At 38.8% G+C, this 17,714-nt stretch overlaps 1 protein-coding gene across 1 annotated transcript in view; it reads right to left on the bottom strand.

The window, feature by feature from the left end:
* HIF1A (hypoxia inducible factor 1 subunit alpha) overlaps positions 1-12,775 on the bottom strand; it is a 48,504-nt gene extending 35,729 nt beyond the window's left edge. The window contains 1 exon segment of the mRNA NM_001123124.1: positions 12,594-12,775. Within this exon segment, the coding sequence (NP_001116596.1) occupies positions 12,594-12,628 (35 nt within the window). The 5' untranslated portion in view covers positions 12,629-12,775.
* Between the last annotated feature and the right edge of the window lie 4,939 nt (positions 12,776-17,714).

Genomic DNA, 17,714 nt, shown 5'->3' with positions numbered 1-17,714 from the left:
ACAGCTCCGATTAGACCCCTAGCCTGGGAACCTCCATATGCCCAAGAAATGGCAAAAGACAAAAAAAAAAAAAAAGAAAGAAAGGAAAAAAGAATCACTGTTTTAAATTAGAGGGTACATTCTGAAAATGACATCAGTATCACATCTAAGATAATAAACGTTCTATTTATGCATTAATTAAATGTATGAATTAGCTAACAGACTTACATCTGTTTACATTTTGGGGTACTGAGGTTCCGTTTTTTTGTTTTTTTTTTTTTTTTGTCCTTTTGTCTTTTCAGGGCCGCACTTGGGGCATATGGAAGTTCCCAGGCTAGGGGTTGAATTGGAGCTATAGCTGCAGGCCTACACCACAGCTCAGGGCAATGCCAGATCCTTAGCCCACTGAGCAAGGCCAGGGATTGAACCTGAGTCCTCATGGATACTAGTTGGGTTCATTAACCACTGAGCCAAAACGGGAACTCTGAAATTCTGTTTTTAAAAATAATATGCTTTTGTTTTGCTTTGTTTTCGGCTGACCCTGCAGCTAGTGGAAGATCCCTGGCCAGGGACTGAACCTGCACCACATCAGCAACCCAAGCTACTGCAGTGACAATCCCAGATCCCTGGACTGCTGCACCATAATTCCTGCTTTGTTTTTAGATTATTATTAACTAGTGGTTTAAATTAACTCTCTCAGTTCAGAACTGATATTGAGCCTGTCAAAAACAAAACAAAACCAACCCCCCCCGATCTCCTATAATATATAAAGTACTAGATAAATAAAACAAAAAATGAGCAGTTATTACTCTAAGATGGAGGTTCTCAAATTTTAGCTTGCATCACAGAGTTTACAATCTGAAAAGCAAGATGGGGCCTGAAAATCTCCAATGCTAATAAGTTAGCAGGTAATACCAAAGATGCTGATCTGGAGAATACTTCAAGTCCCTCTGCTCTAAGAAAATATTTCTTTATGTGTCGTTTAAAAATGCCCAGAGAAGTAAAAGACTGTACATCAACACTCAAAAATTGTTTATTACTTTCTCTTTAAAAATCTGCCCAAGTGTTTTACAAAACACAGGAAACACATCCAACCTTTAAGACATTAACACTGCCACACGCTTAGAACTCAGTAATTATAAAATACAATAAGGACTTAGTCTAATCAATGGTTGACCTATGGTATGCATCACAGTCACCAACGGACCCTTTTACCCAGGTATCTGTGCCTAGATCCCAACCTTGGAAATTCAAATTGTTAGCCTGGCATGTTTGTTTAAAATACAATCTTCCATGTACATCATGGTTAATAAATTAGCACTGCTGTGGAATTCCCATCATGGAGCAGTGGAAATGAATCTGATTAGGAACCATGAGATTGAGGGTTCAATTCCTGGCTTCACTCAGTGGGTTAAAGATCTGGTGTTGCCATGAGCTGTGGTGTAGGATGGCAGCTGTGGCTCTGATTGGACCCCTAGCCTGGGAACCTCCATATGCCATGAGTGTGACACTAAAAAGCAAAAAAAGAGCACTTCTGTACACTACATATGAAAGTTTAAGAGATTGATCCTAAGAGTTCTCATCACAAGAAAAAAAACATTTTTTCTTTTTCTTTTATTTTATATGTATATGAAATGATGCATGTTCATTAAACTCACTGTGGTAATCACCACATGATGCCTATAAGTTGAATCATTATGCTATCCACCTTAAACATACAAACTTATGTATGTCAACTACATCTCAATAAAGCTGGAAGAAAGAATTGATGAAATCCAATTAAAACAATAAAAAAATAAAAAATAACTTTCAGATGATTCTAATGAGTACTCTTAGCTGTTCCAAGGTTTGTGTTTTTATCCATGAGTGCCTGTACAGTTTACAGTTTGTGAGTCCCATTCTAAGTTTACCAAATCAGAATCTCTAGGAATGAGTATCTGGAGATTCTTATATTAACTAAACACTTAGGTGATTCTTAAGCCACAGAAGTTTGAGAACAAGCAGCAGGTCTTATAGTAGGGTTTTAGTGGGTTAGCCAGAAAATTTGAAAAATGAGAAAAATTTATTTGTAGCTGCAACTTAAATACACATACCATGACAACTATGTTTGTCTGGCAGAACACTGAACTGAGTGGGTTGGGCAATATATGTAGCTAGAGGTACAATTCAATGACAAGCCAGTAACAAAGTGTGTACTTAATAAAAACCAGTAACTTTTTCTCAAAAAGATCAGAGCATGATAGGCTTTAAAGATGACCAAATGAATGAAAAATGTGATAACAGTGGAATATTTTTCAATTCTCCAAGATAATTTTTTAAAAATCACCTTTTAATCTTTTTATGAATACCCCAAGCATCAAAAGATTGAGACTCACTGTCCAATGTCCATGAGTAACAGCTGGACACCTCACCTACTCTTACCACTCTTCTCCCTTTGCATTATCTTCCTCTCAGCTTGTAAATGCCTTTGTGTTTTCTCTTGTTATAGGCTTTCTGATAGTAACAGAATTAGACTGGAAATAAAGGTCAGTGACATTAAACTATGTGTATATTCAGAAAAATGTGCCTTTAATTATTTCCTTAAATATAACAAGATACATAAGTTATAATAATCAAGTTCTTAGATAATAGGGAAAAGCATGTATCAGAATGAAAGCATACACACAGAAATCATACCCTGAGGATTTTTCCTATTTAGTTCTAAAGCCTGACCATGATATTCTGGAAATGATGACAAAAGAGCTCTCCTGAAGCAAATGTCTTGGCTCTCCACCTACATGAATCTATCCTACCCAATGTTATCAAATAAATTTTCAACCAACCCTCTGACCCTGTTTCTTTGTCAATAAAATGGGGATAAGTAACACTATTAGTAAGTGGTGGCTCTCAGATTCCACCTAGATGTCCCTGTATTTAATATGGCCTATGCCTTTCCACAGATCAGATGCTTAACGTTTTTTTTTTTTTTTTTTTTTTTTTTTGTCTTTTTGCTATTTCTTGGGCCGCTCCCGGGGCATATGGAAGTTCCCAGGCTAGGGGTCGAATCGGAGCTGTAGCTGCCAGCCTACGCCAGAGCCACAGCAACGCAGGATCCGAGCCGCGTCTGCGACCTACACCACAGCTCACGGAAACGCCGGATCCTTAACCCACTGAGCAAAGGCAGGGATCGAACCTGCAACCTCATGGTTCCTAGTCAGATTCGTTAACCACTGCGCCACGACAGGAACTCCCGTATTTGTAAAAATTAAATTAAAGAAATATAAGGATTTTTTTACTTAGGAATAGAAATAATTCCCTTCAGATATTTGAAAAAGATCTCACAGAGAAGGCAGATATGGTAATTTATGCAACTCCAGAGAGTATCTACTGGGAGTTACAACATGGCAAGATTTTGCTCAATAGAGTTAAAGTAATGCTGAAGGTAAACTATGAGAATTTAAAAGCTCTATTCTCATTTTGGTGGCAATGTAAGAAAAAGAAAAGAAAAAGCATGTTCTGGATCATCCAATGATCTCTATACAGGACTCTACTTTTGCTACAAGCGTTTTGTGTTTGAGGTTGCACTTGTTTATGATCAAACTGGTACCAAATGATCAATAAGAGGAATAGGGCTACATTTTTAAAAGTGGTATACTCAGATTGAGGTCACTGGGCACATCTCAGAGATTCACAGGGGTTACTGTGCTCCAAAAGAGACCCAAACATTAGTCAAGATTGAGAAATACTGGAATAAAGAACTTTCTAACATTTAAAGCTGCCAAAAATGAATACACTGTATTGCAAGAGTGTTTTTGGTGTGTCTAAGAAAATTCTCACAGCACACTAGCAAATTAGTAAACAAAATTATAGAAGACGTTCCTGTGATGGTTAATATTAAACTAATAAAACTTAAATCCCAAAGTCAATTATTTTGCAAGAACCTTAAAACTTAAGATCACACTGTGCTAAAAAAATGAAAGATGGAACAAGCCTTTTGTAATGGATTAATCAATTAACACCAAAAACTTAATATTCAAACATGGCCCAAGCCATCGACAATTCAATGCTCTGCTTGACAAATTAGATACACAAATACCCGCTGAATAAATGAATGTGCAATAATCTGTTATAGGCCATGGTGGTTAGGTGATAGAGTAGTGGTCTAGGGGTGAAAAAAATTTTGAATGATTGAAATAAATCAACCTCTTCATATTTGTCAAGAAAATATCTCTTCCTCCACTCACAACAAAGGCCCTTTTGGTTTGACATATAACCCATTTAAATATTTTAGCTATGGTATTACCTGCAAAGGCAGGCAATTTCCAACTCTCCTCTGGAAACAGACTAAAAGACATTTAATGAATTTCTGATACCCAGAGAGCACAGAAAAGTAGGGGTTGTTAATTTCCCATCCTCTAACAGCTAAATAAATATCCTTGAGAATATTTTTCTTCCTTTACTATTAATGATGTAGAAAATTATTATTTTAGACTAAAAAGTATATATACACACAAAACAAGTATATTCATTTAACTTTCAAAGGCCAAATATCCATTGGGGGGGGAAATCAATACAAAGGAAAAGCTACACTAACTATTCTACCACTATTATATGTTCACTGGTGGTTTGGCTTAAAAGGACATCAGCATTTGTCAGACTGTCCTAAAGAAGACTTGAAGGATTCTAAATAACATTGTCAGACTTTAAGGGAGTGAAACTCTTCTGTAAACAATTTAATAAATATAATAATAATATGAATATAATTATGGTTTCTAGTTTATTAAGTCCTTACCTCATGCCAAGAATTGTTACGAGTGTTCCACATGGGTTAATATCATTTTTATCCTCATTTTTAACGCTCTTAGCCATTAGTCATTACTACATCTTTCTTAAGGAAATGAAAGCCCTAGTCCATAGAGGAGATTTTAAGCTTTCCCAAAGGCACAACAAGAACAGTTGTTGAATGACTATGCTTGATAGAAAACTAAAGAATATGAATTCAGGTGATTTGCAACAAAAACCTACAGCCCCTTCATTAGGATAGCAGCACCGATAAAGAGTCCTATATAAGGAGATAATAGTATACATCAAGACAATCGAAGAATCTGCAAAAAGGCATCTGACTCATATAATCAGGAAACCCCACTGACATAGTTAAAAAAGAACAGTCCAAGCAGGGCAAACTCATTCATCCAGGAAACTGATATGTGGATACTATTAGACAGAGGGAGTTCCTTTTCTTTTTTTAAAATCATCACAAACTGTATGGATGCAGGCATGGGAATGCTTAGTGGCCATATATCATACCATATAACCTAACAGTGGCAGAATGAGGCCAACATGCAAATTGAGCAAAATGTAAGCCAAGTAATACTCAAGAGAAAGCCTGGGATTATACTTTAAGGACATCACTTAGGACTCTGGGTCTAATTGTTCTTTAAACCAAAGCTAGATTGTGTGAGCCAGTAACAGCCTCCCTGCCCACTTCCCAGATTCGTTTGAATTGTGTTTCATCACTTGCAATAAAAAGAATCTGAATACACTTAAAACTGCCAGTGTTTCATTAAAAACAAACTTTAATGATGATAAGTACAAGAAAAGGGCACTCTCAAATACTGCTAGTGTATAAAATGGCCTAAACTTTCTGGAAATTGAGAGTATACTTCAGAGATGTTTGCTAAAGATGAAACAAGGGTAAAGATACTTTCCACATTTACCTAGCTGATTTTCTGCAGCCATACACATATGCCTCTTTAAGTAAACCTTTTAATCAGTTTTCTGAATACATAGAATTGGCAGGCACTAATTTTTAAGAATAGGGTCCTGAGTTACTTTCAAGGCAGTACATGTTGCATGGCTATATTTATTAACAAAATGTGTTTTCTAACTGGGTTTTAATAGATAATCTAAATATTTTTAAATGACAAAAAAAATTAAAATTCAAGATTCTAGAAAGTTCTAAAGTAGCGCAAGAAATTCCCAAACAAGAAAAATTCCTATGAAAAGTGGGACAGAGAAGAGCAATGACTTCCAAAAAAACACTTTTGAAAAATCTTAAAGTCTTTCTCTGCTTTCTTTGTTCATTCAGTTATTCTTTCACTGTTTCATTTATTCATCAAGCATTTAAGAGGTCACTGTGTACCAGTATTCTCTTTTACATCACAAGCTTCAAATTCAGTCTATTTGTGATCTTACTCATTGAAACATTTCAATTTTAACTGAAAAAAGAGAGGGTCACTTTAAAGAAATTTGCTTAGCTTTTTGAATTCACAAGAAAAGATCTATAAGAACAAAAATATACTTCAACTCAAAGACTTAAATGTTCTGCTTTTAAACCTTATGTTTATTTTTACCACAGTATTATTCAGTTGGTAAAACAAATTCTCGGAAACTATTAGGAAAATCAGAGAAACAGAGGGAACTGTCACTAATGAGTGAAAACTGCAATATTAACTAGTAGATAAGTATACTGTGACATTCAAAACTGGGTAAAAAACTACAGTAAATTATGTACCTGTCACTAGATTTTCATCTCATTTACAAAACAATAAATTTTGAAAAACCATACTTTGAAATAATCTTTAATATTATAAGGCAAATGAAAATTCTAAAAGAAGTACTCATAAATAACAGCTGAGATCACCAGAACAACTGCACATCATGAGGACAGTTCTCTTACAATTATTATTTTCAATCCTTTAAAACAAAATTACTAATGAAGTGGGACTTTATCAACAACCGAACAGGTAGAAACCATTTTAAACTCTAAGCATTTTCCTGAAAAAGTACTGGCACTTTACAGTACCCCAATTCTTTCTAAGTCACTAGAAAAACTTAATTCTCATTTTAGAGTTACTTAACCCCACTTCTAATAAAGCTTCCAATGGCAACTATTCTCTGCTGTCAGCTTTACGTTAGTTAATTATCCACAAACAAATCCTTAAAAATACAACCACTTCAATATATCCATTATGATGGCTACTATGATAAAAACAGAAAATAACCAGTGTTGGCAAGGAGGTGGAGAAATAGGAATCCCTGTGCATTATTGGTGGAAACGTAAAATAGTACAGCCACTATGGAAGATAGTGTGGGTTGTTCCTTCAAAAAATTAAAAGTAACTGTTACCATATGATCTAGCAATCCATCTGGGGATCTATCCAAAATAACTGAAAGCAAGATCTCAAAGAGATATTTACACACTCATGTTCAGAGCATCACTTTTCACACAGTCAACAAATGGAAGCAACTGATTAGAGAAATTTTCACATACTAAGGTATGGATGGCTTATACATGAGTTAACTTGAATTTTATGCTAACTAAAACAGCCTGTTTGTGGCCTACCAAATATACATTGTACATCTGCTTTAATTATTAAATAAAAGGGTACACTGACCAGAAGTAAAGAATGTCCATGTTAAAAATAAAGATTAAATGCCTCCCTTTTGGAACACCAACACTGGTACTCCTTCAATGATAAGACTGCCTTCCCAGGTGCCAAGCCCAAACTGACTTGCTGTGCACATGCTGATCTGTTTTGTTTTCATTTTTGTTTAAACCTTGAAGGGATGTATCCGTGACTTGTTTGATGTTCTTTGTTCTGACAAGACATAAAACTGAGCAGTTCCTCAGAGAAATCTGGGCTTCTGCGCCACAGTCCTCAGTTTGGCTCAAATAAAACTCTTTTCTATTTCCCTAAGAGAACACATTGATTATTTTGTCAACACAACCTATCCACCTATCAAAACATGGATGGATAAATAAAATGTTGTATATACTATTCAGACTTAAAAAAGGATATTTTCACACAAACTACAACACGGATGAATCCAGAGAACATTATATTAAGTGAAACAAACTGGTCACAAAAAGACAAAAACAGTGTTTCTATTTATGAGGTATTTAGTAGTCAGATTCAAACAAACAGTAGTGTGATGGTTGCCAGAAGGTAGGAAGAAGGGAAAATTGGGAGTAGTTGTTTAATAGTTACAGAGATTCAGTTTTACAAGATGAAAAAGTTCTGTAGACTGGTTACACAACAATGTGAATATGATTAACACTACTGAACTGTACACTTAGAAATGGTTAATACGGGAACCTTCATGTTAAGCATTTTTTAAATCCACAGCTTATAAAACCCCACAATCACTTCAAAAGCTATGGGGAAAAAAAGTTAAGAAGTAATCACTTTATTTTTACAGATTTAGATTATATTTTTCTAAAAGGGTCATGTCTGGCAAACAGATATGGGTTTATTACTTTTATTGCAGAAAATACGAGTTTTAATATAAAGCTCAATACACATTCAAAATAGTTAATTCTTGATGCTCCAACTGACAGGGATATAATTACTTTTAAAATTCCAAGGCCTATAGCAATACTTTCACTAAAAATGGTGAGCAACAAGAATGTTGGCTTATCTTAGATTAAATTTTTTTTTCTGAGCCTCTAGTTAGGCAGAAAACATACACAACACATACACCACAAGTAATAGAAGGCTGGGTAAAATCCACCATCTAGATAATTAGTCCCAATTTAAATAAAAAGAGAGAGTGGGAAGGGGGGGAAGGAGAACATTCTTCTCATGAATTAAAATCAATTTCTTAATAGAAAACTAATCCAACAACACACAGTCAGATTACTTTCTCTCACTTGAGAAACAGACCTATGTTAATATTCTTAGAAATATTAGACAGTATTTTTAAAAAATTGTATTTTAAGAGGATATGTCCATAAACAAGTAATCTAACCCAAATTTTAATATCCATGCATACGTTTTTAATTTCACCATCAAACATAATAAACCACAAGTTCTTCCAAAAAAATCAGTCAAGAAACTAATCTCCCTCAGCCTCCTACACACCATTCTAACATACAACAATAGAATGTGACCACAAAATCTTTACCTTGAGCCCAAACACCAAGAGAGTTGCAAAAACAATGGAAGTCAACAGGTAGGAAGATTGGATGGTATCTAAACTGCACAAAATGCTCTGCAGTGGACCACAGGAATGAACTACCACACTTAATCTAAAACAACATGATAGTTCAGTAAACACATACATGTGCAAGAGTACACTAATATAAATTTTATACAAATCAAGCTACAAAAATCAGACTAACAATACAGGCTTGAAGCCTTGCCTTGAGGTAAAAGCCAATGACCTTAGGAGAAATTAATATGGACAGTTTTTCTGCCATTAGGTTTTATATGCTTTACCGGAAGTATTTTATCAACTTATCATATTTAGCAAAGATTAATGTTTAAAAAATTGCCTACTCTAAACTGTGGCATCTAGACAGAAAAAAGTTTGAAGTTACTGCCATTTCTAAGACTGCAGTGTCTTGTCCATACCTTGCTAAAATGAACCATCTGAATAGTGTATGTGTTTATGATTCTAGTTTCTCAAGTCCAGGGTAAATTTTTAATAGTCTATTTCAGGAAAAAAACAAAGGGGTAAGGAAATGTGAAAAGGGGGGCATAGGGTAGATAGTAGATCAGATGCTCAAGAATAACTGATGTGGAGTTCCCATAGTGGCTCAGCAGAAACGAATTTGACTAGCATCTATGAGGACATAGGTTCAATCCCTGGTCTCACTCAGTGGGTTAAGGACCTGGTATTCCCATGAGCTGTGGTGTGGGCAGGTGGCTTCAGCTCCAATTCGACCCCTAGCCTGGGAACCTACCGTGGGTGCAGCCCTAAGAAGACAAAAAAAAAAAAAAAAAAAAAAAAGAAAGAATAACTGATGCTAGATGCCAACATGATCCAGAGTTGTACTGTTTTAACTGGAAAGAATCCCCTTTAAAGTTCTGGATTCAATGATAGTCTTTTCATTTTGAGGAGATATAGAAAAGAAAGTGGAGAGAAGAGGAATTAGCACAAAGAAATATTTGGAAGGACTTGCAAAAGGGAGTTTTCATTTTTAAGTGTTGTGGAAGTTTAAAACTTTACAGGTAATGCCTATTTTCAAGTATACACTGTTACTAAGACTCCTTAATCAAACACTTGGCATAATCTCATTTAATCTTCACAGTAACCACTAAGATGGTTGCTATTATTGCAATCATTTCAAGAGGAGGAAATAGGCTCAGAAGAATTCAGTAACTTGCCCAAGCTCACAAAGCTAACAAATGGAAAGGCTGGACTCAGTGGTGTCAGGCCCAAAGTCTATGCTCTTAACAGGCAACCTCTTCAAAAAGGAAATCAAAGTAAAACTGCAACAACAAAAAAATGTTTACTAGTAAATGACAGCTTCTTGATTTTTTATGACCAAAGTTAAAGAAGGAAGTTAAGGAAGGTCCATTCTCAGAGATATTACTTAATGACCCAATAACTATTTGTTTTGTAAAACTCTTAAGGATTCTGGCCTGAAACCTGAAAGGGAACAATGAACCTTTTGACATTCCTTTGAAAATCTGAAAGTCAATATTAATGTGGTATTATTAAACCCAATCCCTGCTATTATGGAATCAACATGAAATTCCCTATATTAAATCTATTACAACCTTACTCAAGCTCTATTCTGACTTCTTCCAATCCTTCAGCTTGAGTTTCCTAGCCCTCCTTTAAGAGATAAATTTGTCTCCCCCACCTGCATGCTACAGGCTCATTTAAAATGGAAAAATTGTAAGGGAAAAAACCTCTGCCCCTCAATCTCAGTTTTTCAAAATGTTCAAAAATAGTTAGAAAAGGATAAAAAACAGGCATCTTTAACAAACAGTATCTAAAAGTTGTTCAGTAGCTACCTACCATTTATTAACTTAATTTTTCAGTTATAAGAACCTCTGTATTAAGAAATAACATTAAATCTGATCCAAATTTGTTAAATTTTCAAGAGAAAAAATTGGGAAAACAGCAAATGGAACTGAGGAAAATCTAAAAACTAGTTTAGACTTGAGGATGAAGCACAGTAGCTAACTAATTTATTAATATTAAAGCTGTTTATGCTGTTCTCAACTGATGGATTGCAAAGGAGAAATGACCACATTATTGCATATAAGAAGAGAGTGGTGCATAACTTCATGCCCAGTATTAAGTATGATCCAGCGTATGAGGACAGAGAAGTGGCAATACAAAGAGGTGAGGTGCCTTAGATTTATATAAAATAGCAGCCTCATCATTTCATCAAAAGCCTTGCAATCACTTCTGCAAAATTAATTGCAATTAATTTCTATTACAACTTTTGGAATTAAGTCTGGGCCTGTTTTCTCACTTTTTGAAATTTATACGTGCTTTCTCTGGTATAAATATATATAAATATACATACAGAAACTGAGAATTTATCATTCTATTAGATAAATGCCAAAAAAGAATCCACAAAATAGCAAGAACATAAACAAGTTTATCTTCTGCTGATACAGATTACAGCAGTTAATCCCTCCCAGAAGAGTGGAGGGACTTAACAGTAAAGCTAGTCTACAAACCAGAACTCTTACCAGAAATCTTCAATTTCTTAAAATAATTTCCTCAAAGGTTAAAATACCAGAGTGGACCAAACACTGTGAGCGTTGGGGGTGGGTGGGTAGAGAATCACTTAATTCCACTGGTTGGACTCACAATTCTTAATCCTACAAGGTACCACTTAAGACTCAAACTTCAAGGTGTTTTAAATACTTGCATTAAGTTCTAACAGGATGATAATTTACTTCGAATATATTTTAGAACACTTCAACTTCAGGAAAATGAGACAGGTCTAAAAATTTTGCAACATTTTAGTGTTGCATTTCATTTGCTCCCATCACACTTTCTTTCCAATCTCATTATTAAGTGTTTGCCTGAATTTAGCCAGACGCTACGTTTTCACTAAGGTATCTTCCAGAATGAATGAAGTAGATATACTTCACTTACAACGTCTGGGCTCTCTTGACAGGTGATAGAAACCCCAGAATCCAATTATGATGTTCTCATTTAAATGTTGCTATTTCTCTAAATTCCCGTTACTCTGACTCTCACTCTAGGCAAGTTTTCCAAGGCGATTAAAACCAAACCAAATCAAACCAAACCTGCACGTGTAAACTAAAAAGTTAGCATCCCAGGCCCTCGCAGCAAGTCCCTAAAGCACAAAGGCAAAGGCACCCGCCGCGGCCGGACAACCGCTGGGCACGATCGCATCCGACCACGCGAGCCCCTGGGTCGGAAATCCAGAGCCCCGCGCCCACAAGGAAGCGAGGACCTGCGCGCAGGGGCAGACGCGGAGCCGAGTTTTCAATGGAACCCGAGAGGATGGGGGCGGGAAGGGGCGGAAGCTCGGGTGCAAGCGGCGGCGACCGAGCCGCGTCTCATTTCTCTTCCCGGGGTTTTCGGGCGCGGAGAAGTCCACTCGGAGCGGGCACCGGCCAGGCTGGAGGTTTTGGGGAGCAGGAAAGGGCCGTATGAGGCCCGGGCGGCTGGGAGCAGAAGCCAGCAGGGCCCAGGGCCCATGGCCGGGCCCCCACAAGCACTTTGGACGCGTCTCCCACCCCCCACGACAAGATGGCGACGTGGACAGTGGGGGAGCCCGGCCGGCGAGGCTGGGGGAGAGGGGAGGGGACAGGAGGCAGAAACAAAAAGGCGGCCCCCCGGAACGCGGAGCCAGCCCGCGAGCCTGGGCGGGGGTGCGGGCGGAGGACTGACCGGCGGGGGAGTGGGCTTACTTTTTCTTGTCGTTCGCGCCGCCGGCGCCTTCCATGGCGAATCTGTGCCCGAGATGCCTTCGCGGCCGGCGGCCCCCAGGCTCGCTCCGGCCTAAGCGCTGGCTCCCTCCGCACGCGGGGAGGAGGGAAAAGCACGTCCAGAGGTGGGGGTGCGAGGCGGGAAACCCTTCGTGAGACCAGAGGCGGGAGGGCAGGCGGCAATCACGAGGGTCCAGGTCCGGCTCCGAAGAGCCTCCCCCGAGGCAGCTTGTCAGGGCACGGCCCCGCGCACTGGCCAAAGCGGCGGCGAAGGCGATCCTCCCGTCCCCTCAGACGAGGCGGTTCTGTGCACTGAGGAGCTGAGGCAGCGGCAGGGGGCGGGCAAGGGCGGAGGCGCGCGCGGGCGCGCGGGCGCGGGGGAGTGTCGGGGCGCGCTCGCCCGCGGAAACCCGGAGCGCGCTCACGCAAGCCCGCCTCACCTGAGGGGGAGGCGGGTTCCTTGAGAACCAATGGCGAGCGACGCAGGCGGCCAGTCCCCACCCCAGCCCACGTCTGTCTCAGCCAATCAGGAGGCGGTCAGCTGAGGCACAGCTGGGAAGCGCTGCCCTGCTCACGTGCTCGTCTGTGTGCCGTAGTAGAGGAAAGAGAAAGGAGATGGGGTGCGGCTAGCCTGGGTCTGGGGATTCTGCGCCTTCTCCTAGGGAAAGCTGTGGCTGGCTTTGGGAGGCGCTGCTGAGAAGGGATTTCGGGTTTTGGGTCCCAAGCTTGCATCACACTTCCTGCTTTCGGTGCAAGTCTCCCGCTCTCCTTTCCCTCAGCAGCTGTGCTGTGCAAGGTAGCCGCCAGCTCTGCCCAGTCCCAAAACGTTTTAAAAAGGCAGACCTTTCGCGTCTTGGCGGCAAACCCTCCGTGCCTTTGCTCAGAAGTATTACAATAGGGTCTTTCTTGCCACGTTACCCAACCGCGGGCCAAGTCACCGACCACACCCTTTACTACAGAACACGAGGGTACTCGCATTGTTCCCTAAGTTTTTCTGTGAAGTTCGTTTCTAAGTAAATACGAAGAACAACAAAAGACAAAACTCCTCTTCTTGTATATCTCTCAAAGGAAGTAGTTAAGGTAGCAGGAAATGTTAAAATCTGAAATATTTTAAGCATTACAAATAGGTATAACAATGGGTATAGGAGTTCCCGTTGTGGCTCAGTGGTTAACGAATCTGACTCGGAACCATGAGGTTGCAGGTTCGGTCCCTGCCCTTGCTCAGTGGGTTAACGATCTGGCGTTGCCCTGAGCTATGGTGTAGGTCGCAGACGCGCCTCGGATCCCGCGTTGCTGTGGCTCTGGCCTAGGCTGGCAGCTACAGCTCCGATTAGACCCCTAGCCTGGGAACCTCCATATGCCGCGGGAGTGGCCCAAGATATGGCAAAAAGACCAAAAAAAAAAAAAGAATGGGTATAAGTGGTTTTTATAAAAAGAGCATAAACCTGAATTTCAAAAAGAACAGGAAAATGGCTTTAGGTTTACTTTTATTTTATCTTATTGTTGCTTTTAAAAGAGTGGAAGAGGAGTTCCCGTCGTGGCGCAGTGGTTAACGAATCCGACTAGGAACCATGAGGTTGCAGGTTCGGTCCCTGCCCTTGCTCAGTGGGTTAACGATCTGGCGTTGCCCTGAGCTGTGGTGTAGGTCGCAGACGCGCCTCGGATCCCGCGTTGCTGTGGCTCTGGTGTAGGCCGGAGACTACAGCTCCGATTCGACCCCTAGCCTGGGAACCTCCATATGCCGCGGGAGCGGCCCAAGAAATAGCAAAAAGACAAAAAATAAATTAAAAAAATTTTTTTTAAAAAATAAAAAAGAGTGGAAGATAATCTTAGATGGATTCAGAAAAGGGAAGACAACTCTTAGTTTGTGACTTACCACCTTGAATTGAGATCACTGTGTAGTCAGGAAGGAGGAATGAGATTTTTCCAAAACTCGCACTGAGACCTGGGCAGGGGACCTGCACAGGAGTTAAACTGATAATGTGGCAGCCAGTATTTCCTGTTTGCTAACATGGCTTTGCAAGTTCTTGGATAATACTTCATCACTTTTTGGCTTTGGAAGCATGCATTTCAAGCCTGTCAGTCTTCTAAATGAAAAAGACATATATTTTGAGCTATGCAAAGAGCACTGCATACATATCTCCACTTGGCACTGGATTATTTTCTCACCTTTGTCTTATGACTTATATTGTTAACAGTATAGCTTTGGGTTATATGTTAATGTGAATATCTAGATTTTAATTATATTGGCATGTAAAAACAATGGTCTACATAACATAGCATTAAACTCTTGATGAGAAAAAAATTGGAATTCCTGATATAGTTCAGCACGTTACATGAGGAACAAACTAGTATCCATAGGGATGCCGGTTTGATCCTGGCCTCACTCAGTGGGCCAAGAATCCAGCATTGCCTCAAGCTGCAGCATAGGTCTGAGATACAGCTTGGATCCTGTTTTGCTGTGGCTGTGGCATAGGCTGGCAGCTGCAGCTCTGATTTGACTCCTAGCCTGGGAACTTCCATATGGCATGGGTGCAGCCCTGAAAAAGAAAAGAAAAAGAAAAAAATCAATTTATATAGCACCTCTTTTTAACTGGTCAACAGATCCATAAATATATGGTTAAAGACTGATCTTAAAATGCAGTTTTTTCTTTAAGATCTGCAACACTAAATGACATATCTTCTTGAAAAGGAACATGGGAAATGCCTGAAGAGACAAAAGGATGAAAAATAATTATTCATGTTTTTTTTTTAATTGTGGAAAGTATAAATAACTCTCTAAATTAAAGACCTTTTAATTTAACATGCTGAAAACTCAGAATTAAGAACACTGGTGCCAGAGTCAAGAATGAGCTTGAGTACAGGCTCTGACACTTACTAACGAGTCAGTTAACATGTCTGCACCTCAGTTTATTCATTTATGTCTATGCCACAGAATCAAGGCATGATTAAATGAGATAATACATGCAAAGCACTTAGGACAAAGTGCTAAGCGTGGCTTCTGCCACCGTTCAGCCAGGTTTACATATTCAAGGATGCCAATTACGTTAGTATAAATCCACATAAATTTTCTGTTTTCAACTGTGGAACTGCCCACAGTATTCCCACCCTTCCATAAGAGCATGATTGCAGAGATCCTCAATCATTTCCTTTCTCTTATACTTGGAAGAAATTCTCTCTGGTCAGTGGTTATGACTAAAGTGTATAGAGTTTATAATGACAACAACAAAAAAGAGTCTTTTGTAATACCAAATATAAGCCATTTTTAGAAGTTTTTGAGCATTTAAAAATTTTAAAGCAGAATGGTAATTCAATCAATAAAAGGTATTGTTGAATAGACATTGCATTTGCCTCAAAGTTCAATTTTCCTTTCCAAAAATGTATACAATATGGTATTTTATGTGTATGTATGGTATTTTATGTGTAGGTATGTATATAAAAACATATGAACATGGAAAGCAGTGATTCAACCAACTGGTTTTAATATAATTAAAAAGAAGCTAAATAGTAGTCCCTAATTCAATCAGTCCTATTAAATAACAGAATTCTAAAAAGCAAAATTTTCTATGGGATGAAGTTTTATTTTATTTTATTTTTAATTTTTTTGTCTCTTTAAGGCTGTACCCACAGCATTTGGAAGTTCCCAGGCTAGAAGTCGGATTGGCGCTATAGCTGCTGGCCTATACTATAGCCACAGCAATGCCAGATCTGAGCCGTGACTAAGACTGACACCACAGCTCACGATAATGCCAGGTCTTTAACCCACTGAGCAAAGCTGGGGATCAAACCTGCTTCCTTATGGATACCAGTTGGGTTCATTACTGCTGAGCCATGATGGGAACTCCAAAATTTTAAATTATCCTCTTTACATATGCCTTTAATAAATGCATTTAGCTTATTGTAATGTGAATAAATCTTAACAAACAATCTTATTTAATTACTTTCTGATCTTTGTAAGTGTCCAAATTTCATTCCAAATCACTTTGCACAACTTTCTAACTAGACTGAAAGATTACTTGCAAATGACTCAGTTGACCCTTAACCCATATTTATAGTAGGAAATTAGGCAGTGACTCAGAAGAAGACAAGGTAAAACTTGAAATCTAGATTACTACTAAATGATGCAGAGCATTGAGCCTTTTAAAGTGTGAAATAACCAGATTCAGATAATTTAGAATGTATCAAACTATATAAGAAAACCTAGTGGTCAATAAGTGATTCTCGGCTTATTTATTATCCTTAGATCTCCCCCTCTTCTCCTTCCCTTCTTTTAGTCAAAGAACAACAGAAAAGCATATAATTTGGAAGGAAGTGCTTAGCAGATGATAGACACTAAAAATCTTTTTTTTTTCTTACGAGGACCAAAACATAAAATAAATATGTGTATTTGTCTGAATTTTTGGAGAATAAGAATAGACACTAGCACTTTTCAATTATGACAGACATTTTAAGCATACATTTACAAAGGAATACCAAAGGATTTTCACTTTCTGGTCCAACATGAAAAGAGCTTGTAAGTATCCATCCTCACAATAAGAAAAAAACAGCTTGACAAGCTGAAACCAACATCTCTTCTTAGATCCACCAGGGACATGAGGTCACAGGGCAAACTGTTGCTCTGAAACTTGGAGAGACAGATAGATGGGTATAGAGAATCTCGACTTACTGGAGGATTGTGGTTCACTAAGAGCAGAAGCCAGAAGCTGAGGCCAATATCGCAGTTGGAGCCAACATCAGTAAGAACACTTTCAACTGCAAGTGAGCAACTGTTGGAGGCCCTGTGTAGACCAGTTTGAGAGTTAAAAACTATAAAGGGGACTAAGACTTAGAGAGGTCCCACAACTTTCTTGAGTTTCACTTCCAGGAGCCTTAACAGATTATTACTGTGAAGATCTGAGGGAAGTCTCTTGCTTTTTGCAGGGGTAGAAGAAAAATAGCCCTTTTGAAATACTTTCAGAGCACACTGTTCTTAAGATTTGTCTTCAAGGGAAACTGTTTTACCAGAGCCTAACCAACCTTAGGGAATCAGTGCTAGCCCCCTCTAGCCTTCACCATAAGGGAAGGGAAATACTCAACTCAAGCTCACAAAAAAAAGCTGAGACC

Source organism: Sus scrofa, chromosome 1 (assembly GCF_054392235.1).
Source record: "Sus scrofa isolate SSC_HxYL_T2T_F1_AM1 chromosome 1, Sscrofa_HxYL_maternal_Yorkshire_Landrace_v2.0, whole genome shotgun sequence".
Classification (NCBI taxonomy): domain Eukaryota; kingdom Metazoa; phylum Chordata; class Mammalia; order Artiodactyla; family Suidae; genus Sus; species Sus scrofa.
This window is presented reverse-complemented; position numbering and strand designations above follow the sequence as displayed.